The following is a 24,856-nucleotide window of genomic DNA, read 5'->3' on the forward strand; positions in this document are numbered from 1 at the left end:
ATTGTTACTGTTTCATGTGCTACTATGTAAAAGGTAGTGTTTGGAGCTTAAAACTATTTTGTTGGCTGGGTAAACGACAAGGCAGACACTAAAGCTAGGACAGTTTTTGAACTTGGCTTCGCTTGGATCAAATCTTAATTTTAGCTCTTGAACAATAGGAACTGTGATTCGTGTATTCCATTTTTTCACCCCAATGAAATCATGAACTTGCAGAGAGTGCAGGTTAAAGACTAGCTGATGAACTCCGAGCGTCAGGCTGTTGCAGACAAAAAAAAAATTATATATGCATGGCTTTTGACGTGGTTTTTCCTTCTCTTTTCTGTAGTACTGTTGAAATACCAGTGTAAATAAATCAGTGTGTATCTTTTCAATGCCTTTTATGGTGTGGAGCAGTTAGTAATTGCATGTTAGATCTAACCTGTTAGAAAGTCTGCAGTGGTCCTGCCAATGCTACCCATTTTTGCCTTAGTAAAATCTTCCTCAGAGAAGTGGAGATGTTGAAGAGAAATGTTTTAAATATTTTCATTTTACTTTTTCTCCTTCAAGATAATTTTATACTAGGGAAGTCTGAGGGGGTGGGGTCATAGCAAATCATACCAGCTTCTAAGTTTCTCTGAAGTTCAGAAATGCTGAAGAAGGATCGTTTCTACTTCAAAAGCTGGATATTTTTAGCGAGCAGTGAGTCTTTTATCAATAAAAGAATGTCCATAGCACTCACAAGCTGAGCTCGTATCTACAGGAAAACATGTTTCTCCTCAGCCACTGGATACTCAAGAAATGAGAAAAAGTGTTTTGCTGTAAAAAAGAAAAAATAATCTCTTTCTTCAGCCCTTTTGTGATCAATCACTTGAGGTTAAACTTACTTGGATGTGTTCACAGGGCAGTGGCTACATCTGGCAGCTAAAAAAATCTTCTAGGTGGCCGCCTCTCGACGAATGAAGTCAGTGATGGTTGCTGTGATGTTTTTCCTTGTTTTGTGTACAAACCTTGGAGTTATATGGCACAGGAAGCGTGATGTCAGGAGAATGTGAGCTCTGACTCCAAGAATTCACAGCTCTTGAAGAGCTGCATGGCCCTGCGCAGTGTGTGTGAGAGAACAGGATCTCTCTGGAGAGGCATCTCTCTGGGATTCCCTCCAGCTCACTAGCTTGCTTCAACTTCTTACTGCCTGGCTTTAGGCTGACTCTGGAATTCTCTCCACATCAGATCAGGTTTTCACAGAATAGGGAAGTTTTTGTGGAAACCCCCTTGTAACGGCATTGCTTTTCAACCAGAGTTTTTCTCTCTGTAGAGGATCTCTGTTGGTCCTTTGCCCCTCAGCTGTTTCCTTTCCCTGCGGTGCTGTATGGCACTGGTCACTCCTTACCTGGCATATTTGTCTTTACTGACACGGGCCCAGATAGATATGTGATGTAATAAAAAACAAAAATTAACATTGCGATGTCTGTGCTTTTATTACTACAGCATCTTTGACATCAAAGTCCTGCTCAAAATACTAGTACCGTAAAGCAACAGGGATTTTCTAAAAGCAATATTATTTTGATGGTTTAAAAATAGACTTCTATCTCTAGAAAGTATATTGAATTTTCTCTTTTATGGCTTGATGATTTGCTGTTATGACAGACTTAATCAATCTGATGAGTCCATGTTCAACATTCTGGCAAATGTAACCAGCCCTGGAGTGTTTTCTTACTCCCCAAAGGCACATTGTTTCTGTGTTTATTTCATTCTGATGTTTTATCTGGAAACCATATTTCTTTTTCTTGAAGAAAAGTATACTGTTCTGAGACATATACTGAAAGCCATGTGTTTAATTTACTGAATATGAAACGATCTTTTTATTTAGGAAGTGAAAGGAGAAGGTTATAGAACAAAAAGTCCAGCTAGGTAACGGGTGCAGAATTTACAGGGAGAGAAAGGAAAACATTCATCATATAAAAATCACAGGGCAGATTTAAAAACAGTTTGTAGTAATAAAAAAAGACTGCAAGAGACTCCAAGACAAGTCCTATGCCTCATTTCTAAAAATGATCAACACAATATCCATTTGTTTGACTGCAAGATCAAGATCTACTTTTCATAATCCATTTCTTGCTTCTGAATCTTCATTTTGTGTTCTTTAATGTCACTTGTCTGCCAGATTATTCTAGTGCCTTCGAAGTGCAGAAAGATGGTCTATTTTCAGGCTTTACTCCCATGCAGAGTTCCAGCGTGCACTGCAAGTCTTTGGGAGAGGGATTTGTCTCCTGGAAAATATGAAGCATGTTACTGAGTACTATAAAATAATGAATAAAAAAAATAGCAGAGAGATTCTAGGCTAAAAAAAAAGTAGATCTAAGTGTGTATGTGATGTTGAGTCTACTAAAGAGGATCATCATTTAACAAGCACTGCTTTTTTTAAAATTTCAGTACCCGATTCTGTGAAGACAGGAGTAAGTGCATGGAGCAGTAGAACTGACAGTCTCTCTTGCTCAGAAAGCGCAGGTCAGAGCCTGTGGTATGGAGTGGTATCTACCTCTCCTATTGCAGGAAAGGCAAGAAAAACTTTTAGGTGATGCTGTAACAACTGCTGCTTCATGCTAATAGCTTTAATACGTTGCTAGACCCTGCTCACGTGCTTGGATGCTGTGCAGGAGGGGCCTTTCTTAATTGCACCAGTTGCAGGAATGACCTGGAACATGGAGATTATTGAAATAAGGTGTCCAGTGTAACACTGAAATACTTTGTGTGTCAGGATAATTTCAACTCGGAGCTCTATTTAAATGTTGTTGTGCTAATACAGCACATTTAATAGTAGTCTAGTGCTCTCTAAAGGATAATTTGTAATGAGCAGTGTTGTCCTTACAACTCCGATGACGTGAGATCATCTCTGAATCTTCAGTTTAAATGACACACTCAAGGTCAGCCATTATCTCCATGTATCTTACTACATATAGTCGGATAGGAATTGTCTTTAATATCCACGTGTAGAGCATTCGTGTCCATGACAGCTCTTTAATGCCAGGTAAGACTTTTGGTGTAATCTTTATTATGAAGTACAAGTGGTCAGTCTTAGCAAAATTCTTTTAATAAGTGAATTACCAATAGTTAAGATTAAAATAAAAATGGTCATGTATGTTTTAGTGATGTCAATTAATTTAGATTTATAGTTCTAATAAATCTTAGATCTTACCTAACTACAATAGTTATTAAATTCTGATAATCATGCAGCTATGTAAAATGTCATCCTTTTGACCCACTATTCAGTAGAAATCCTAATCGGAGTGAGGAGATGAACCCCTTCACTCAGCGGAGACTTACAATGATAGTACGATGTTTAACCAATGGAAAAATGCAAAATAAAAGTGGATTAAAATTGCATCTGGTGGAAAGGGGTTGTTGAACAGGTGTCTTCCTCTGCTATTTCCATGGGAGAGGGTGTTTTTTAGTTTGATTAGATTTGGATGTTAATAAATATTTAGTTTCGTTTCTAGTTTGGGGCTATTTTCTCTCAAGATCAGCAGTGGGTTTTTCTGTCTCCCTGATGATGCTGAAATCCCCTGTAAATCAAAACACCACAAGCCATTCACAGCTTCCTCTGGTTTCAGCTCAACCTCGCTGCCTGCGCCTCAGATAATCAAGGAGCAAATTTCCCCGGGTGTCACACCAGCATTGAAATTTATCCCTATCAGTGTCATACAAGTTCCTTATATTCTCCGTGACTTTCTTTTTTTGCATTTCAGTAGTTAAAGACAAGATTTCATGTCCTTCAAGTTGTAGCATTCGGAGACATGACGGATTAACTAAGCTCTTTAAGTGACTCTCTAATTTCAGGGTGGTTTGCATGACATTGATGGTGTAATTTAAAACTACAATCCTGAGCTTTTTTAATCTTTTTTGTAGCATACATTTCCATAACTTACTTGTATCATATAAAAGTAAAGAAAAAATAATTTCCTATGGGTTTTTTTTTGATTGAAGATTTAATTTACTCATTGCATCAACATCACTTCTGCACCATACAATATTGTAAACAGGCAGATTTGTGAACACATGTAATGTGGGTTTTCTTGTACTTTCCTGCGATGTGTCTGGTGGTTGTAGTCAGAGAAAGCATTTTTGTCTGGATGAAATGGGTCTAACCCAATACAGGCAGACCCAGGTCTGGTTTTGGCCAAGTCATTCCACCTCCAAGGGCTTAGCTTCCCCATCTATAAGATGAAGATAATGTACTGGCCTCCTTTTAAAGTGATAATCAGATTTATAGAGGTGAAATGCTGCTAAAGAACATTTTATTATCAAGTCCTGCATCCCTGAGCTTGGATTAAGGTGAAAGCGTTTGCCTTGTGCTCACTTGTTTGTTCTGAAATACCTGCTTTGTAGTTACTTTTAGAAGATGGCATGGATTTTGTGGTTCAAGGAAACACTTGCTTCCTGCACTTGAGAGCAGCTGTCTCACTTTGTTGACCCTTTACAGCATCAAGCTGTTTCTAGATACAGGAGGGTTTCTGGCATGACTTATCCTGGAATCGCAGCTCCTAAGAATATGCATCGGGGGGAGCGGAATTGGAAGGTAAGCAGGTTTTCCCACTTCTGGTCCCATTTCTGGCTGAGACTAAAATACCCCATGTGTCTTAGATTCCGAACCTCTTAAGTTGAAGACCAGTACTCTACATGTACCTAATTCACAAACCAGTTTGGGGGCATTAGGAAACAGCCTGATGCATATTTCCAGATTACTTTGTCTGTGAGGAATACTACAAGAGCCATCAGTATGAGAAAAAGCAGATGACAGAAAAATGCTACTACTGCCTGATGATGTGTGGGCAGCTCTGCCAGCTCAGGCAGGGGATCTACAGCAAAAGGCTTCGTGAGTCCCCAACGCCCTGAGGCTGCAGGAGCCTGAGCTGCAGCTAAAGCCAGTTTGCAGCCATCAGGATTTCATGAAGTTTGAGAAGTTCTTGCCCCTCAGAAAACTAGGGTGAAGACCGCAGAGCCTGCAGAGCTGGTCTCCAGCCGAGAGGTGCCCAGTTGGTGGGTACAAGCTGGGCTTGAAAATGCATGCACTGGGTGCTCTACACGCTTTGCTTCAGCTGTGGGGCGTCAATATGCAGAGGTGCAGCCTTCTGTTTTGGTCCTAAGGCTACCATCTTTCATCTGTGGTCAGAACCAAAAGGTCATATTTTCTGCTATGGAAAAGCCCCTTTTTAGTAAACTAAAAATAGAGAACAATTTTTTTTAAGTATTTTTACTTTTTTAAATACCAATGTGGATGAAGGAAAACATTTAAAAATGTATCAGATGAAATCTACATGGTTGGTAGAATTTGAACCTTTGTTACTAGTGAATGATTGCTGTGAGGAATCCTATTCTTTTCCTTTACATCTTCAGATAAAACAACTTCCATAGATGCAATTTGTTTAAACTGTACTTTTAGCATAAACACTATGAAAAAATATTGGCTTTTATTAGAAAAGTGAAGAACTTGATAGTAAATTGAAATTAAGAAGAAATGGGATTTCTCCTTCCTCAACTAAGCTGATGTTAATGTTAATGAAACCCTAACAAAAAAAGAAAATTCCAGGAAGGGTAAAAACTGAGAAAAAATATTAAGTGTTACAGAAAAGAACTGCTTTAAAGTGGATAAAAGAGCCTAAGGTGTTGCACAAGCACTCATGAGGTTGTTCCTTCCAAGAAGATTTATTTTGGTCACACGCAGAGATAACTTGTTCTGAGGAAGATGCCTAAGAACTGACAAAGTATCCACACACTGTAGACGGTCTGGATGTGACACACGTGGTTTAATGTGTTAAAATCAGGGGTTTAGCTGATGTTTCCAAGATGTCACTTGCCTGAGGACAGCATGTGTTTGCTTTCACCTCAGTCTAACTGAGAGATGCAGCTTATCAGTCTTCTCCCGCTTCTCTCTCCTCCTGCGTGGCCTGTAGTGGAGCCCAGTTAAGAAGCTTTCTCTGACGCGTGCCCCTGTGCTGTATGGAAGAGCCTGCAGATGTTGACTGATAGGGCGTCTGAGAAACAGACTGTTTCCATCACAAACAGGTTGACCTTCACCTGGCTGAACAGCGTTATCTCAGATTTTGCTCAGATGTCTCCAGTTGTGCAAACTGTTGTTGATGTTATGTGTCGTCCCGGCCAGGATGCTTGTGTTCATCATTGATTCTCTTAATGTATTTCAGCTTGCATTGTCTTGTATCTGCAATGAAAATAACCCATTCTTCTTACTGTAAGGGTTTTTACATCAATAATTTCTCCAAAATTCTTCCAATAGCTGTTTCTTCTTTGAGGGAGAAGAGAGGCACATGTTAATGTAACAAGGAACCCACACCAACAGTGTCAGCAGCCTGGAGAGCAGCCTGGGACCTCAGCGCTTAGTCTTCGCTGTGATGCTTTCTCAGGCTGCACACAGTATCCACGTTTCTTTGCCTTGAAAAATATCTGAGTGGCGTCCAAGAGTATTAATACCTGTACACTTCTTTAGGAAGGTAAACTACGTGAATATATTGCATTTGAGTTAATTCTTACTCAAGAAGTAAGGGGTATGCATACAAGTATATTTCCAAAGAAATTTTTAATTACTGTTGTCCTCTGCAGACCCTAATTCCTTACCCCATGCAGTAACTGGCATTCCCCAGCATCAGCCAACTATAATAAATTCATTCACACACACAATCTTCATTGTTCTTGCACTCTGCCTTGTTTTTCTTGTTCTTAAACACACTTCAGCCATGACTGATGTGGTTTAGTTCATATGACGCAGCCCTCTGAACACTGTTGACCACACACTGAGAGAACATTGATTATCAAGTATTAGGCTCTACAGATTTTCCAGATTCTTCCCATTGTTTACTGATGATTCAAAGGAAGCCTTTTGTGGCCAGTTCTGTGACCGTTGCAGAACAGCAATACAGCCTACAAGGAGAAGAGCAAACACCACGAGGTACAGAAGCTGCACAAGCCTCAGCTGGATACGAAGGGTAAGAACTATGGACTACATTTGGCCAGAAAATGTTTTTTAATGTCAGGGATACATCAACCTGTGCATACCAGGGGAGCAACCAAAAGAGACGTAGTCCTCCAACCTCATGTTTTGGCACGTGCAATTAGAGGGTGAGATACAGATCATGGAAATTTGATGCTGTTCATATTAGAATTTCAGGTGGAAATAAAAGTTATAAAAATAACTTACAGGAATAGGATTAAATGCCATATAAATAGGCAAAAGCAGATTCGCCTATGAGTGTAAATTTTGAAAACAGAACTAAGCAAAAGACTGATATACTCAGAGAGCTTTCTCCACTGACAGCATTTCAAATTTTCTTCTCCCATTACTCTAAAAACATAATGACATTGTTATTACAAATAAGAAATGCCCAACATGCCTTCTTGTGGCTTCAGCTGAGTATTTGCAATGAGGAAAAAAAAAATCTTTATTCACATTGGATTCAGTCTCACATACATTAAAGTCAGTAGAAACATTACAGTTGATCTTAAATTTATTTGCTATATTACTTTCTTTAATGATGTTTATCTTTTTATTGACTATCTTTTTTCACTTAGGAAACACTACAAGTCCTCTTGACTAATCAGAGCATTAAAAAATCAACTGTAGAAACAATCTCAAAGGAGAAGCTGATCCAATGCTCCCTAAATTGTTTCCAAAGCGAATTTAGTTCTGTCTCTCGCCAATTTATTTTGTGTAAAAGACACAGGACTGCTTGAGAAACCCGGGGCCTGAAAGAGAACTGTACCCAAAAACTCCATATGCTTAAAAGCTAAACTGTGAGACCATGGTAAGAGATAATGGAAGACTGAAACAGAAAACTGTCCCAGCGTTGTTCGACAATGCCTGCCACCAGGGGACTTCAGCCAAAGCACTGGGTGATACCTCTGGCAGATGACGGATACTGGCCTAGCTGGATTTTGGGTATAGTTCCAGCAGATACTATCAGTTCTTTTACAGTTTGGCGTGTCCCATCAGGATTCCTCTTTCATGACCACAAAAAATGTGCATTTGTTAAACAACTTCTCAGTAGTGGAGATGAGACTTCAGTATTTGCTTTTTATGCCAGTCTTGATCTGCCTGTAACTTTTTCAGTTTTCAAAATGATACAATATATTTATAAACTAACCGAACTCCAGAAGAAACACTATTAGCTGTAGTTTTACTACATAAAATATTTTATTATAACTGTTACCTATCAGGTTTTGATGCAATGGTTTCATGAAGTGCCAACCTCCCACAGAGGGATGAAATCTGCAAATATTTCTGTATTAGGTATTTATATGTGGGTGACTAGGGGTATGCAAATGTATGTAGATATTCATGTTCTAGAAACGGTTACAATTTTTATTTTCAGCTCTGCGTGGGAGGCTGTTATTGAAATAATTTCCTTCCATGGAAAGGAACAACATACACATTTTGTCTTGCCCAAGAAGACCAGCGAGGAGAACCACGTGTCTAGTACTTGGCAGGAAATGCTGGGAGTCCCAATGGCCACCTGTGTGGTGGCTGAGAGCACTCAGGTAGCTCAGAGGACAATTTGGGCTCAGCAGCCTACGGAGCCTATCTGCCCCCAGAGAGGACAATGTTGGGATTCATCCTGCATCTCCATGGGATAGCAGGAAAGCAGAGTGACTCATACATTCTGCAGCTGCTTTGGTTTGCCCAGCCCATAGCCAAGGAATGGGGGAAGACAGCTGAAAGTACTGGGAGAGAGGTGATAGAAAAAGATGAATTTGGGATTGGATGCGGCATAGAGGATGCATGAGATGGGGCTGTGACATTTACTGATACGCTCAGTCGTACTCTACATCTCTTACCGTTCACAGGAAACTAAGCTGACTGGCTTCCCATAGAAGTCCCACCGGTGATGCACTGTAGTGTGTTCCGCTCCTCAGGTACTAAGTAAAAATAACCCCCACGTGCCAATCAGCATCAAGAAATTACCAAGGCATCAGTGGCCAGTCCCCAGTACACTGAGCCCTTCCCAGAATCTACGGAAAATCCAGGCCTCTTGTCCCTGAGTCTTGCAAAGCAGCATATTATGCTAAAACTGTATCTGATAGGGCAAATTCCTTGGAGATAGCCTAACTTCAAAACATAAAAATAAAAATAAGGCCAACAACACAGGCTTAGGAAAAGTTTGTTGTGTGTCCAGGAACTCTACGACATCCAGACCACTTCTGAAGTTTTATGCATATGTGTCTGGCTGTTGAAGTACAGCAGATGGAAAGGGTTCTGTGGATTACAAAGTGACATTTGGGCTGCTATTCCCAAATTAGTTTGTATGACAATTTCCTATAGACCAGGCAGCCCAAAATGTCAAAGGGGTGTCTTGCCAAATTTCCCCACCCCCACTCATCATTCCATACCTTACCATTTCTCTGCCAGCAATCAGCAGATGATGAAGTAAACTCCATGCATTAATTTTCTCCCAAAGACCAGGAGGAATTGTTCTTTCCTCTGCTCAGGGATAACAAACCAATGTCATGTTTTCCAGTGCCAGTGTGGTCTAAAATGATGTCAGCACCATCATTAATGCTGCTCTGCCATCAGCCCCTCTTTCAACAAAATCTGAAAGGACATAACCCTTTTTTGTTTCCATAAACTGAAAGAAAAAACTCATGCACTGCTATGACAGGAAAAATCCTGGGATCATAGAATCATAGAATGGTTTAGGTTGTTTCCAAGATCATCTAGACCTTAAAGATCATCTAGTTCCCACCCCCCTGCCCTGGGCAGGGACACCTCCCACTAGACCAGGCTGCTCAAAGCCCCGTCCAACATGGCCTTGAACACTTCCAGGGATGGGGCATCCACAACTTCTCTGGGCAACCTGTTCCAGTGCCTCACCACCCTCATAGTGAAAAATTTCTTCCTGATTTCTAATCTAAATCTACCCTCTCAGTTTGAAGCCATTACCCCTCATCCTATCACTACATGCCCTTGTAAAAAGTCCCTCTCCAGTTTTCTTATAGGCATCTTTCAGATACATGTAAAAGCAGAGATGGAAGAGCACAAAAAAGAGATAAGAATTGAAAGTTTTGTTATGGTATAAAATAAATGAGTCAGTTTTCCATTTTCTTCTGACGACCGGACTTGCAAAGGTATGCAGCACTGTAGGTCAGGACCATTCTTCTTAGTGAGGAGCAACCGCTCAGCTCCACATGCTGTCAGGTCAAGCTCAGAGCATTTCAGGCTAAAGAAGGTGCACATGGAGGGACCTGCTGAGGGACTTCCTTGGTCAGCTGGGGTTTTTCTGAACTGCAGGAGTCCCTGCCAGACCAGGACTGCAGCACCTGCTGCAACAAGGAAAAGACTAGGAGAAAAGGTCAGTTAGATGTTTCAGTGGCTTTGCCATTCAGGAATGGAAAGAAGGACTCCATAAACACAGATGTGTGTGCTGGGATTCAGGGTCCAGCCCCAGCAGCAGTTTAGCCCAGGCCTGGTGCCAGTTTGGATGGGGACACTACTCCTGCCTCCCCTCCCTCCGTGCCTGCAGCCAGTGTCTGCGGGCAAAGGTCAGACCATTCGCTGCTGCAAGCGCACGCGGACTTCTGCACTGCCCGCACAGGCCAGGCTGCCGAGGTGCTCCCACAATGCTCCTTTCAGGCAATGGTTGTCACCCCTTCCTGGGCAACTGCCTTCCCCTGCTCAGGTGCCTGTCTGCCCTGGCACAATTAACTGCCACTGGTGGCAACAACCAAAAAATTCTTTTCAGCCCCAAAGTATATGAGGCAGTGGGCCAGAGAACAGACAAAATGAGGCATTTTAAGGCGTTAAGTACTGCAATATATACAATATATAACTGCTAGTTAGTGATACACACACACAGGTATAATGTATAGTGACACAGAACATTAGCGTAATGCTCCGGACATCTCATTCTCCCCCCTTATTTTCAATAATATGGGGAGATGAAATACTTTTTCTTCCCTTGCATCCCCGTACCGTTGCACTTTCTGGCTTCCTGCAAAGCCCCACAATCGCTGTGCAAATCCTGCTTAGAGTATTCCATTTTTTCTCCTTGCACAGGGTTTGCGGAGCACCGCAAGCCTCTGTGATATGGCCAGTATTATCCACACTTCACTACAAAAAAGGTTTTGCAAAAAGGACCATCTGGTCGTCAGCTGCCCAAACGCGCATTTGCCTGCTCTCCTGCACCTGCTTAGTGTGTGATTCAGCCTCTCCCTGCCAGGTGCTCTCCCATCAGAGGTCTTCCTGAGCCAAGGGACGAAGAGGATGCAGCACATCTCTGGAAACAACGGCTTCTTTGAGATCTCTGTGCTTAAGGAGGAATAAATCCCAGCTTATCTTCAAATTGGAGGTGATGTGTAGGACCAGAAGGTAACTGCCTGGCTCAGGGATCAACCTCGCCCTATTCCAAGCAACTGTGTTGGTGCTCAAATGGAAAGGTCAGGTCCAGCATCTGAGCTGACATCATGTGTAGCAGGCATGTGCGTCACTGATGATGTCACTATGTTATGGGAAGCCCATTTACCCAAAGCTCTGTGCCAACTGAGAGATGGTTCCACCTGCAGCCATTCACAGGTGAGCCACGAATGTACCTGCTAGGCAGATCTGTGCTGCCTTAGCTCAGGATTTCTCTGTGCAAACCAAGCCATTGACCTCTACAAATCGCCTCAGTGACTTGTTTTGGGACTGCCCCGACGTACCTGAATGTCCATATTGGACAGACTGGACCACAGCCACCTGCTCTGAAAAATATATATAATGTATTTAATAATATTCAGTAACATAACCTAACAGCTAAGCCACCTTCACCAGTGCCCAATCAAAGATGGCCTTAAAATGAGTTTGGGTTTATGTGCAAAACTTTCAGGGATACTGGTGCTACTTGTTAGAGGCATCTCTTTCTCCCTCTTTGCATCCTTAACTTCCCACGAGGGCTCCATTTTAATAGAATAATGAACTTGAATTTGAGAGTCAGATGCAACTGTTCCAGTCCATGGGACTTACCTTTTTTATTTGGCTACCAACAAGATCTTCACATACAAAATACAAATTATCAAAAGATTTCCTTCAGAGAAAGGAGGGAGAGGGAGAAATATTTGCAATTCGTGATTAATTTTGTGAAGTATCTTGTTATTACTTCAGAGGAACTAAGGGCACCTATCAAAAAATGGCTTCAAGGATGGCACAAATTAAAAGCAGGATTAAATAACATGCAATTTAATAATAAAAGAGTTGTAGCTGTCATTACCAGGCAGAAAAAATGACATCACCAAGGACGAAGCAATATGCCTGCCAGACCAAACAGCTACCTATCATTATCCTGCAGTCCTATCTCAAGAAAAACATCTGGGAAAAAATCTGTCTAAAGATCACACATACATACTGTAGAACTTGCAAGTGAAAGCCCTGGGATAAAAAAATAGCCTAAAAGCAGGATGTTGCCTGAGCTCAGCAACATTTCCTCGTGTATCTTCTAGGAGACGGTGAAATTTTCCCCATCTTTCAAATGGCAACTGGAAACATACCATCCTTTGTTCCTTAACCTTTCACAAGGAAGTCACACAGACTAAGGGTTTGTTAAGAAAATACATTCATTTTTTTCTAGTCTGACAGTTTTATCTTGATATTGGCTCCCTCTCTTTCAGCAGCATATTGGATGAAGACAGCTTAGTTGTTAGTTTGACGCACTTCACCCTTTCCTTACTAGGGAAAAAAACCCCACAAATTCCTAGATTTGAGATACTTGCTGTCACCCAGGTATAAATATATCAAGTGTTACCCTCTTGGTTATATGATGCTTTAGGCATTTGTTTGGGAGGTGGATAGACAGAAGGAATTTAAAGTCTTAGCTTCAGCCTTCTCCCTCTCTTTTTAAGGGAAGAAAACTCTCTTTTACGAGGTGCCTAAGAGCTGGCCCCGAATGTCCCCTTCCCTGCCAGCAGCCTCTGGGAAGGGCACCGGCAGCAAAAGCACTGCAGGTCCTGTTGCCTCCATACAACCCTCCCTCTGAGAGAGAAGTGAGTGGTTCACACCTCATGTTCACTGGGACCCTCCCTGGCTTCTCTGCTGTCGCCACCACAACGCTGATGCATTCGACTTCACCTGTCTAATGGTATCTGGCTTAGGACAGCTATTGGGGCAGCTGTTAGTGGAGAGGACACACTTAAAACTTCCTCCCATTCACCATTTGTAAGGAAGAATTCATCTTCTCGTACTAAGACGGACTACTTTTTAGAGGTATCTCCCTCCACTGCAACTAATTACAAAGCAAGCACAGATGGCTAGATAAGTCACGTAATTTTAAAGCAGCTGACTGGGAGAGAGTCCCAGTGTAAATAACAGTTCAGTGTCTGGCTTCCAGAAATAACCTGACCACCAGTTCATTTCATAGCTCACCTAATTTTTGTCAGAGACTAACATTTGAAAATTACAACTGTGTTTTGATGGCCTGGTATGTCAGCTTTTATTATAAATTAATTTGTTAAGTAAGGACCTTAAAGAGTTTCTTTGAGCACTCTCATCCTAAAAATGGCAACATTAAAATACGTGATTTTTTACAGGCCCAAGACTGTAGCTGACTGGGAGCCTTAATGCCTGGAAAATGCATGTCACAGTCTTAATGCTGTAAGCTTTAATTAGCACTTTTGATGTTCTTTGAGGGGAAAAAATATAAATCCGTTCCCACAGTAGAAAACGCAGAGAGATGCTGAATGCTTTTGAAGAAAATACACGTGGTCAAAGTTATTCATCAGTTTGGTTTCCAAAGGATGGGAAGGCAGTATCTGCACTGCCCCATGACTTCTGAATCACACACAGAATCACAGAATGATAAGGGTTGGAAGAGACCTCTGAAGATCATCTAGTCCAACCCCCCTGCCAGAGCCAGTGAGTAACTTCAACCTTTCTGAAAAGGTGTAAAGAAAGAAGAGTTTCCATGGTAATTAAGTTCTTGCAAGCTCTGTGAAAATCAGTGTCTGGGAAAGGGGTCCAAATAATGCCCCCAGGTGGAAAAGATGGGCAGAAAGATGCCCTGTCTCTTGCCTGGTGGAGATAATGACAATCAACAAGGGAACATGGAGATAGACACAGGATCTACAGGAGATGTAAGACATTCACAGGAAACAGGACTTTATTAGTTACGCGCTTCGCAGCACTTGTTTTATTCTCAGGATTTGCCCAAACCGAATTTTATAATTATGATTCAATTTCTACTGTCCCACCCTTTCTGCAACAAAAGTTCTTGGGAAAATTACACACGACTACCCACGGCCACCAGTGACCAAGATGTAAGAAGGAACACGGGCACAGCAATGTCTATGTGCACGGGACTGCACATCTCTGCTTGTCCGACATGAAACACCAAACACCAGCCAAGCAAAGCTGTTTTGATATTGCATGTTATAAAAGCATGAAAGTATCCACAAATTTTTATGGTTTCGATCACCATCAGCACACAGAAACACATCTCAAATCATTTCCTTGTGCTTTGATATGCTTGATTCCACTCTAGTGACTGATGAACAATTACAAAAACCACAGAACTTCCAAATCCTCTTCTCTTATATAGAATTACACAGTTTTACTATTTTCCTGACACTTCAAAACAAGGTGTGGTTCTTTTTAAATAACAATACCAAAATAAGTGTCATAAAAAGACATGTAACATGACTGTCACTAAAGATTGTGATCATTTACTGCAGTCAACCGAAGGAGTAAAGTTTTATATCAACATTCTATGGTCCTTTACAAACATCTGCTACATAAAGGGTAATTTTACTCTGATTCAACTATATAATAAACCTTGCATTTTACCTTATTAAAATCAGCACTGAAATATATGCTTTCCAAACAAGGCAATATATAGCAATCATTTTCTTTAACTGTAGAGTGCAACTTTATATATTTTGTAATAAAGTAATTACAGAGCGATTCCTTCAAACAATAAAGGCTTCATAATTTTAATAATGTACCATATGTATCTATGCTAACTAGCAGAAACAAGTTTAAAAGAGAAAACCTACTGCAGAAACGCAACATAGAGCTTTTTAGCAAAGAAAACAAAACGGAGCAGCATACATCCTCCAGTACTACAAGAATTTGCTTACACAGGCAGAACAGTTTTCCTTTGTCTTCCAGAAATTTAACAGAAAATGGATACAACCCCTGCTGGTTTACACAGTTATACTAACAAAAAGAGCTACAAAAATAGATCCAATCCATATTTATGATAAAAACATACCTGTGGCCAATCTAATGGCTAATGCCACAAGCCATCACTTTACCCTAATGCTATATCCCAGTGGATTGCTAATATTAATCATCTGGGAAGAGCAGGAAGACGGCACTGAAAGTCTTTCAGAGCTGAAAAAGTGCTGAAGTGCTTCTCTGCTAACTGCAGACACTGCAAGAAAACATAACAGAAATGATCGTTTATGCCCTACCATATTATTGTATCGGTTGTTGCATTCAAACCATTATTGGTTTTGACAGATACCACAAGCGATTTTGCAGCATCACAGAATGCTATTTTGGACTTAATTATTACCGGACCCTAGGGCTCCTCTTTTTGGTACATGCCACACTGCCAGACCACACTGTTACGTGTTATTTTGCCGAAACGTTCAGTTTCTTATCTTTCATTGATACATTCCCTAACCAAATGATGCAAATACTTGGTGGTTACTGGCACTGGCCTGGGAGATGATAAAAAAGGCCTGCAGCTCCTCCAGATTGAAGTGGTAACATCTATTTCCTGAGTGCCAGCTCCTTGACAGCTATTTACAACGCTGGTTAGCAAGAGCCTTTTGATTTTTTGAAAGAAAGCAAAATCCCTGCCTTTGTGAGGCACTCTGTCTTGTTGGTACAGAGAGTGCTCTCAGAGGCAGCTTCCAAACCCAGGTGCTCCACGGATGTGGGCAGGGAGAGCCTAGGACCTGCCTGACCTCCAGCAGGAACGACCCACTGCCTGTGGCTCCCACAGCAGCACTTGTCACCTGCATGAGAGCAGACACGCAGGGACCTCAACAGCACTCGGGTCAGCCCGTCACCACAAAACAGGGCAAGACTGAAGATAACTACTGAAACATAAAGAAAGCCGTGGAAAAATGAAACCAGTTCTATCTATGCCAAATCAAAAAGGCGCAATTCTGCAGGCAGGAAAGACTGCAGCTGCAGTCTGTGCTGAAGGCAGCAATTAGAATTGAAAATCAGGAATGTAAACAAGCGGAACTAGGTAAACTTTCATGGACTGTGTGCTGGGAAGAGTAAAACCTGGCAAGAAAAGATAATGAACTCATGCAACAATCCATGGATAAGGAGAGTAAGATTTAGAATTCAAAAATAAAGTAACTGTGGTAGCATTACTGCCTCTTTGCTAATTATGATGCTAAGCCTATTAATAACGATGCAGAAAAGGCAGAAGTTTCCAATTAAAATTTCTGCTTCCTATTTGCAAAGGTGGTGTATTGTGTGATGAAGTATTTTCCAACCCACTAGCAACTGAAGAGCCAAAGCATTGCTAGAAATAAGTATTTTAATAACCAGCATACATTAAAGATAGCTGACCCAGCATACCTTTAGGTAACTGAAAATTTCAATAGATTTGGGGAAAACGGAACTTTTGCACTACAGAAGGGCAACTAGAATGAATCAACCCATTTTCGAATATCCAAACCATGCTGCAGAATTTAAATTTACAGAAGATTAAAGGTTCAAAATGTAATTACCACTAGTTAACATCCTTTATGAAAAATGGGCTTGAGTAAACCTCATTTTGCTCTTCAGCGAGGTATTTGGTTGCGGCATTGCCGCAGCAAGTCAAACACGTTAACTCACAAGATGTTTGTGATAAACAAAATCTGTGAAAATACACGGTGGGTATACAAACTGACAGGTTCCAAAGAGGAGCTTCCCAGTGGCTACAAGTCAGATGAGTTTTTAGGGAGGTTGTACAGATTTGTGATAGGACTAACACATTTTAATGCTCTAATAAAATCAGGCAAAAGGCAAAGCCAGGCAAAGCCGAGCAAAGCCATGTGTTCTTACACAGAGCCAGTGTAACGCAAAACAATAGAAATCATGAATTAACACTGAATTTCGTTCGAGTACAACTTGCTTTTGGCATAGCAAAAGCCAAAAATATCCATACAGAAAAGAAGTGTAGGCCATAAACCAGAAGACTGTCCTGGGCTCTCCAGGAAACGTTTATTCCGTTCTAAACCCCACTGTGGTACTGTGGCAAAAGCGGATAATATATAAAATTTATTACAGTATTATTTTTTTATTATTATTTTTATTATTAATTTTTTAAATTAATTTTTTAATTTTAAATTATTTAAAATTATTTAAATTATTTAAAAATAATTAAAAACATTATTAATTTTTATTAATAAATTAATACAGTAAATATATAAGCTGTAGCGTGTAGAGTAAAAGAGAGGTTGAAAAATCAGCAAAACACCAGGAAGGAAACACAAAGGGATGAAGAAAACATTTACAGTTGAAGACTAGAGAAGATCCATTTGTTTAGGCTATCAAAAAGAACTTGCACAGAAATAAATAGAGCATATGTTCACACATTTTAATAATGACAACTTGTTCTTATTAACAAGTACCCACTCAAGTGGTGGATTTGCACTCTACTACAGCATGTACAACGAGGCAAATTCTTGAATGAAGAACTGAGCTCAGTCTGACTGAAAGATATTTAGTTCAATGCCAGGTAACTTAGTTTTAAAACCTGCAAATTTAGATCATCTAATGTAACTAGTCCCCTCTGACCATAAGGTATCAGAAAGTAATGTTATTTTTCCGCAAGCATCATTTAGCCAGCCTTCAAACAGGCATCTCCATTTATCAAGGCAAAGATAATGCAAATAGCATGTAATAAGCTAGGTTATAAAGGAGAGTATTCTAAAGCTGCATAGAGGGCAGCCTCACACTACTTGCAATCATGAGCTGGCCCTCTCAGAATTAAGCCTCCATTTCCATCATGCCATTTACAGCCGTCAATCCGAGATGAGAGAAAACGGGAGTTTCCGGCCCCTCTGCACCAACGGGAAAGAAACCCCAACCCACTCTAAGGGAGACAGAGGGGATGGTTCTTGATTAAAGGGCCTTTTACCAATCAACCATTGTGCTAAATGCGAACATCAGCTAAACACTGATCTCCTTGGAGGTGGCTGTACTTCTGATAAACAGTCATGAACCGCAAAGCTCTTTCAGCACTTTTAAGACACTACATAAATGTTTAAATACCTAAAGAAATCCAAGCCCTTAATACATCTCAGTAAGATCCTCACTACCAATTTCACAACACTATACTTGCATAGTGTAAAGAACATTAAAGATTATGTGCACATTGAGCAAACAACAGCTCCAAAACTTGAGTTGCAGCATCACGTTTTATTTACATACTATCTCTCAGAGCATTCACCACAAGCATGACAGAAACAAGAAGCTTCACAACAAATCCAGATGAGATTTTTCTGTACATTATATTTTTCAACAACTAGAAATATTTTTTTAGCGATACACATTTATACTTTAAAAATCTATACAACGTCCTTTTCTCTCCCAATCTCCGAAACGCGTAGGTTCAGGGCCTTTAGGTCCACCCCTCTCTTTTGTAACAGGATTGATTCCGTCAGGGAATTCTAAAATGACAGGGAAAGTTCATTAAAAGGCCTATAATGTTAACAAATATAAAGATGTCACTATCTACGATGTTTGCCTCTTAGTTTCATTTTCAAATACAAAATCAATTCTCTTTTGTTTTTAAGGGCAACCTTGAGTTAAACACTTCCCAGAGTCATACAACAGTAATTTCAGAGCGTTCTGTGACTGTAGTCAGCAACATATATGAGACCATATTCAGTTATGCAAACAAAAACGCAACTCGATGTCCAAAGGCAAGAAAGCACCACAGTTTCTCATGAATTCATAGTGAAAACTTGCCTCATTCAGATATGCTGTACATACGTTCACCATGTCTAAAACACCAGGTCACTTTCTGTTTTTCTTTAGGTCTCTAATTTTAAGCACTCAGATTTTAATTTCACCTTGAATTTTAGTCAAGATTCTATTATTCTTGTACTTAAAACACCGTGTTTTCACAGAAGCTGGTAGGTTTTTCAAGAAATAGCATGCTGATATTCATCAACACCAGACTAGATACTGCAGTCACAGTAATCCTAAATAGCTAAAATTAGACTTTTTACCTTCTAAAACTTAACCTAAGCTCGCTAAATCACTGTTATGCCCTTTCAGGAGAGGAAGACTCCTTGTAAGTGATATATGAATGTGACTTTCAGATCTCTCTGCTAAGAGACATGCTAAACTTACACATCAGCCCTGCTTCTTCTATTCCCAGCACCTTACCAGCTGCCACCTACTCGAACACATGGAGCTTTCTGGACCTCACTGTCAACATCCTTACACTACTCAGTACTCTCTTACTCAGGGCCCTCTCTTAAGAGTAGTAACTCAGGCCACCCATGCTGCACAACAGCCATCCCACTAGGTATCACCAAGCCACAAAGTACTTTTTTGGCACAGCACCACCCCAGGCGGAGTGTTTTCTCATCCTGCACTAGACCGCAGGTCTCCCTGAAGCTCACTGTACCCTACACGTCCCCTTGCCATGCTGATTGTCCAGAGCCTCCCATATATACGTGTAACTCAGGGCTCCCTCAGTCGTATCCCTCAGTCCTGGTGCGCAAAACAAATAATGAGGAGCAGGTTTGAAAATGAGAAAGGACAACAGAAATCCTGGAGAGCAGAGAAAAAGGACAGTAACGGAGGGAGACTCGTGTAGCTACAGGCTATACAGAATAACATATTGGGATGCCTGTTTAAAAATTCACGCAGACCAGGATAGGAAATGTCAGCATTTGAACACCTCTGGCAGTACAAGGAGCACAAATGCATCTAATATTATTTTGTAGGTGTCATCATCCCAATATCCAAGCCCCACTGATGTGCTGACAGTGGATGCAGAAGCTCAAAAGATTTCTCCATGATAGCTACACAGCACCGGGAATTCAAACAGCCAGCTTAAAATCTTACGTTTTTTCCTAATAACACAACGGATTCTAACAAATAGGATTTTAACAAACGACTGCTGTTGTTACGTGTAAAAAATATACAGGTACACCTAAATTTAAAGCCAAAAGAAATATTGAGTCTTGCTCTAAACCTAGAACACCTAAGCAAAAAGCAAAAGATAACGATGCATTTGTTTTAAATGAAGCAGTGCTGGCATTTATTTTCTTGTGAATAAAAGGACAAGAATTAAATAGCTGCTTATACAGTTAACTCCAACTCTGAGTCAGTTCTCAAGTGAGTCACAATCTGAAATTGCTTGCAGCCACATCAGAGATGATACTATAATTTTTCAGTCATTCTGTCATCTGGATATTCATAGTGATCTATTGATCTATTGAAAAAGCTTGTCCTAGAGACCTCGAAATAGATAAACATGGGTTATCACTACTGTTAAACAGTAGCAGAACATCACGCTATGGTGAATAAGATAGAGCATGACTAGCACTGTTAGCTAAGGGAAGATAGCTAATTAGAAAGAAAGACGAAAGATTCTTTCTCCTGTCTGATAAAAAAGTGTATGATTCTATTGACTTCGGTGATGTATCTGCGACTCAATCTTGTCAGGTTCTCTAAATGTGGCCCCACTAAGGTCACTGGAACAGAACACAATAGCAGTTCATCAGGTCTCCTCTGACCTCACTGAGTGGCTCAGTAAACTCAGTATCTCTTGTTGCTTTTCAAAACGCTACCTGCAAGACTAAGAGAAAGACTGACCACGAAATACGGCATGAACCACAAATCTTTTGTGGGCTAAGAAATAGAACAGACTTCTTTGGATAATAAAAAGTAGACGGTGCCCTCATGAGTTTACTACCACCATTTATAGCTGGACTATAATAGACCAATACCACCTACACTTCTCAGAATCATGCAACGGTTTATGGCAGAAGGCACCTTTAGCAGACACCTGGCCCCAGCTCTGCTCAAAGCAAGGCTGGTAGTAGGTCAGGACATCTGGGAAAATGTGAGTATCTCCAAAAGGAGAGGGACCACAGGTTCTCTGGGTGACTTGTTACAATGTTTGACCACCCTTGTTCTGAAGACTTTTTCCCTCATATGCCATTTGCTGCCAACTTGTGCCCACTGCCCTGCTACTCTGTTTTTTTCAGAACCCTTAAGCTTAGGAAGTGATGTTGATGGGTGCTGAATGCCTACCCCTCTTCTTAAACTGACTCAGCAGCACTGCAGCTCAGGCTCTTGCCTTTAAAACATGGCTTGCAACTTTGTAAAACATGACTTACTTTCCAGGGGTTCCCTCTCTATACTGGACTCCTCTGGTTCATCAAATCGACCTACTGGTAACTTCGGTTTCTTAAGTGGCTGCTTAGCAGGTTCCGATCTTCCTCTTGTCTTAGAGCTGGTACTCCTCAGAGAGCTGCAAAGCAGCGATGACTCTATCAAACAAACAGACACGCGCAGCATAAATGTGAGAGTTTAATACCTGTGACTGTTCAGAGCGCCTCTGAAAAACCCTCACTTCAGAAACTAGGGAGCAGAGGACAGGAAAACAAATTCCAAATATTATTTTAACATTCAACTCACAAACACCTAAGAAATCAGCACAGATAATTATTTTTGGCCCTAGAAACATATGCAGGCAGAACTGTGTTAGTTGTATAACTCAGTTCACATAAACAGTGTATTTTAAACTACTTGAACTTATCTTCACTGTTATCTTCTTGCGTTTTACACTCTAAACAGTAATTATGCTAGCATAGACCGGTACACTCTGTTTTCCTGGAGAACTCCTAACCTCCCCCAAGAAGCCTGCTGATTTCCAGGTCTTGGCTCATTGCCAGCTGCTTTTGAGTCAGAAAAAGCTTCTGCTTTCCCAAAGGAAAGTTTTTTTAAAAAATCACGTTGTTCCCTTAGTAACAGGTTTTCCAGAATGTTGGTAGAGAATAGCTGGGCTTCCCTTATGATGGTAAAATAATTCAGCTGGTAGTCAAAAGCAGGACAAACTTTGAGCACATTTAAGTTAAATTATAGAACTGCGTGCAAATGCTTTAATTCAAAGCATGAACTTTTTTCCTTTAAAGTCCTACTAACATTTTTTTAACCTAAATGTAGGAGAAAACCTATTAATATCCATACCTAAAGTTCTTTCAAATAGTATAAAAATGGAGGTGCACAGATACCATAAGTCATAAATAATTCAAGAGTCATAAACAAGTTAAAAATTGCTTATGAAGATCTCTCAAAATGACTGATACTTCTGCATTTGGCTAAAAAGCCAAATGTCCACAGTGAGCATGAACTACACTCTAAAAATTTTTTAGCTATGGACATGTGCCTAAAGCAGCTCTGATTTTTGTTAATAAGGAATATTCAAACAGAAATCCTCCCTGTACCGGCCTGGGTGCTAAGTACTTGAAAGAACTATTTTTCTACCTTGCTGAAGAGATCACATCAGGAAATCTTCTCAAGCAGTGTGGATTTGACTCAAATATATACACACCAACCAACAGTCCACCTGTATTCCCAGAATCAGCATATTCATACCTCCTAAAATACCACAACCTTAACATCAAACCCTACAGTCACATAAACTGTATTATGCCTGTCAACTGCTGCCAATGCCCCAAAGGAATCTTCTTTTTTTTTTTGCTTTAAGCATGACATAATGGACTATCAACAGTGAAGAATCTACTCCTTCTGCATATATTGGATCTTTCTACTTCTGACAAGCATCTTGTCATTCTTCAGCAAGCTAAAAGAGAACCTAGCTAGAAAAATTAAATTAAAGCTGATATATCTAGTCCAAGTTCAAATAAAAGTCAGATTAAGGTACTGATATGAAACTGATTATCTCAGTCAGCAGAGAAGAGGCAAAATCCATTTTCCTATTTGCAATACTTGATATTGACACAAATACATTCTTCTTGACTCAGAGGTGACAGAAGTTCAACATAAAGTACCTCTGAAAAAGATAAGGTGAGCAATCAACTTTATCAGTAAACCCCCTTCTACAAACTGATCTTTGACTCCCTTGTCCTTTATGGGCAGTCACAAAGTCATCCAATTTGTTAATTACATAGCTGAATTTCAAAATAATCTGAAAGTCCTAAGTCTTTAAAGTTGCTGCACAGCCAACATCCACAATATCCAGTCTTCTGAAGTGGCCTGCGGACTGTGATTTATGATAGCAAAGACATTCATGCAGTGGGAGCTGGGCACTAACCGGGACGCTAGGGAGATAGGAGCATCAGCCAAATCTTGACATGAACCTAACAGCCAAATAGAGCCTAGGAGGGGCCAGAAACATCAAACAGCACATTTTTCCCCAGCTCTTCTATTAACATATAGTGTACCAGTCTGTTTCAGGAATATTGTACCAATAGCATCACGCAAATCTCAACTTTTGATGGAGAAGGCCTGCCTGACCTGCAGCCCTACAGAACAGCCTAAGTTGCATGTGTTCATGTGGGACAGACACCGTTATGCAGGCTACTTTATTTGTCCTGCGGCCTAGGTTTTTCCATGAACAAACCACCTTAATTTCCTCATATAAAGGACACAGAGCGGTAACTTACAAAGTCGCAGTTATAGCCTCCCTCCAGCTATTCTACAAATATTAAACCACGGCTTAATATTTTACTACCGTTTAAAAGTCCGCAGAAACGACAGGGAGAGAAAAACCTCTGGAACCGACAGTGAGGCCTGACAGGAATAACTTTGCAATATAGGGGAGAATATTACTATCTAGAGGGGAAAAAAAAAAGCAGGAAATGCATAGAGAAATACGAGGGGCAGCCCACCGCCCCTAACAAGGGCTGAAGAGGCGGGGGGCCACACCGCGGGTGTCGCAGGGCCCTCATCACCCGCCGCCATCTTAGGCGCCCCTCAGCAACACCGGCGCCGACACTCCCGCCCGGCGGCCGCCCCTCGCTCCCAACTCCCCTGCGTGAGGAAGGGGAAGATGGGCTGCGGGGGGGAAGGTAGGAAAGCCCCTCAGCGACACAAGCCAAGCCCCTCCCGCCCTCCGCCCGCCCCTCTTACTCGCCGCCCCGGCCGCGCCGCGCAGCAGCCGCAGAGCCATGGCCGCGCCGAGCCGGGACACGAGCGCACTGCGCAGGCGCAAACGGGGGCGGGCGAGCGGGGGCGGGGCTCGCGCGGCGTCAGTTGGACGCCGCGCGAGCCCCGCCCCCGCTCGCCCGCCTGAGGGGGCGCGGCGGGAAACGCCGTTCCCGTCAAGGCAGCGGCGCTTCCACCGGCTTTAAAACACAGATAGAAAGCTGTGTCGCTTCAAGGTAGTCAGAAAAATCACTTAAATAAAGGGTCAGGCGCTTGCGGCACTCGCGGCTGTCTTCTCAGTGTAACATCTGGGCTCACGGGCGCGGAGCTCCGGGTAATTAGCGCCGGGTAGTGTTTTGAACACGACAAGAAGAACGGCTCAGCACAGGAAGGGAAGGGACCTGTTGGACCTGGTCCAGATGTGATCCACGAAGATGATCAGAGGGCTGGAGCACCTCTCCTATGAAGACAGGCTGAGAGAGCTGGGGTTGTTCAGCCTGGAGAAAAGAAGGCTCCGGGAAGACCTTACAGACCTTTCAGTACCTAAAGGGGGCCTACAAGAGAGATGGGGAGGGACACTTTATTAGGGAGTGTGGTGATAGGACAAGGTGTAACGGTTTTAAACTTAAAAGAGGGGAGATGTCGATTACATATTAGGTAGAGATTCTTTACTGTGAGGGTGGTGAGACACTGGAGCAGGTTGCCCAGGGAGGCTGTGGATGCCCCATCCCTGGAAGTGTTCAAGGCCAGGCTGGATGGGGC

The 24,856-nt window shown here is 41.5% G+C and overlaps 1 protein-coding gene across 3 annotated transcripts; it reads right to left on the reverse strand.

Annotated features, from left to right (window-relative positions):
* Positions 1 to 1,812: 1,812 nt before the first annotated feature.
* On the reverse strand, positions 1,813 to 24,151 carry SDHAF4 (succinate dehydrogenase complex assembly factor 4). Of its 3 annotated transcripts, none has more exons than XM_074581440.1 (3): positions 24,080 to 24,151; positions 21,322 to 21,474; positions 1,813 to 2,246 (listed from the first exon to the last, which is right to left on the reverse strand). In XM_074581440.1, the coding sequence occupies exons 1-3, from the start codon at positions 24,117 to 24,119 to the stop codon at positions 2,182 to 2,184; spliced, it is 258 nt and encodes an 85-aa protein (XP_074437541.1). In that variant the 5' UTR covers positions 24,120 to 24,151; the 3' UTR covers positions 1,813 to 2,181. The 3 variants fall into 3 exon arrangements, with proteins under 3 accessions (XP_074437541.1, XP_074437539.1, XP_074437540.1); XM_074581438.1 differs by lacking the exon at positions 1,813 to 2,246 and adding an exon at positions 14,088 to 15,377; XM_074581439.1 differs by lacking the exon at positions 1,813 to 2,246 and adding an exon at positions 18,360 to 18,630.
* Between the last annotated feature and the right edge of the window lie 705 nt (positions 24,152 to 24,856).

Source organism: Larus michahellis, chromosome 3 (assembly GCF_964199755.1).
Source record: "Larus michahellis chromosome 3, bLarMic1.1, whole genome shotgun sequence".
In the NCBI taxonomy this organism is placed as follows: Eukaryota; Metazoa; Chordata; class Aves; order Charadriiformes; family Laridae; genus Larus; species Larus michahellis.

What these genes read in the sequence shown, in the direction of transcription:
- SDHAF4 (XM_074581438.1), bottom strand. Translation starts at nt 24,119, where the DNA reads ATGGCTCTGCGGCTGCTGCGCGGCGCGGCCGGGGCGGCGA. An exon ending in CGGCGCGGCCGGGGCGGCGA is followed by an intron (nt 21,475 to 24,079) that starts GTAAGAGGGGCG and finishes TTTGTTTGATAG; the next exon opens with AGTCATCGCTGCTTTGCAGC. An exon ending in AGAGAGGGAACCCCTGGAAA is followed by an intron (nt 15,378 to 21,321) that starts GTAAGTCATGTT and finishes GTTTTCTTGCAG; the next exon opens with TGTCTGCAGTTAGCAGAGAA.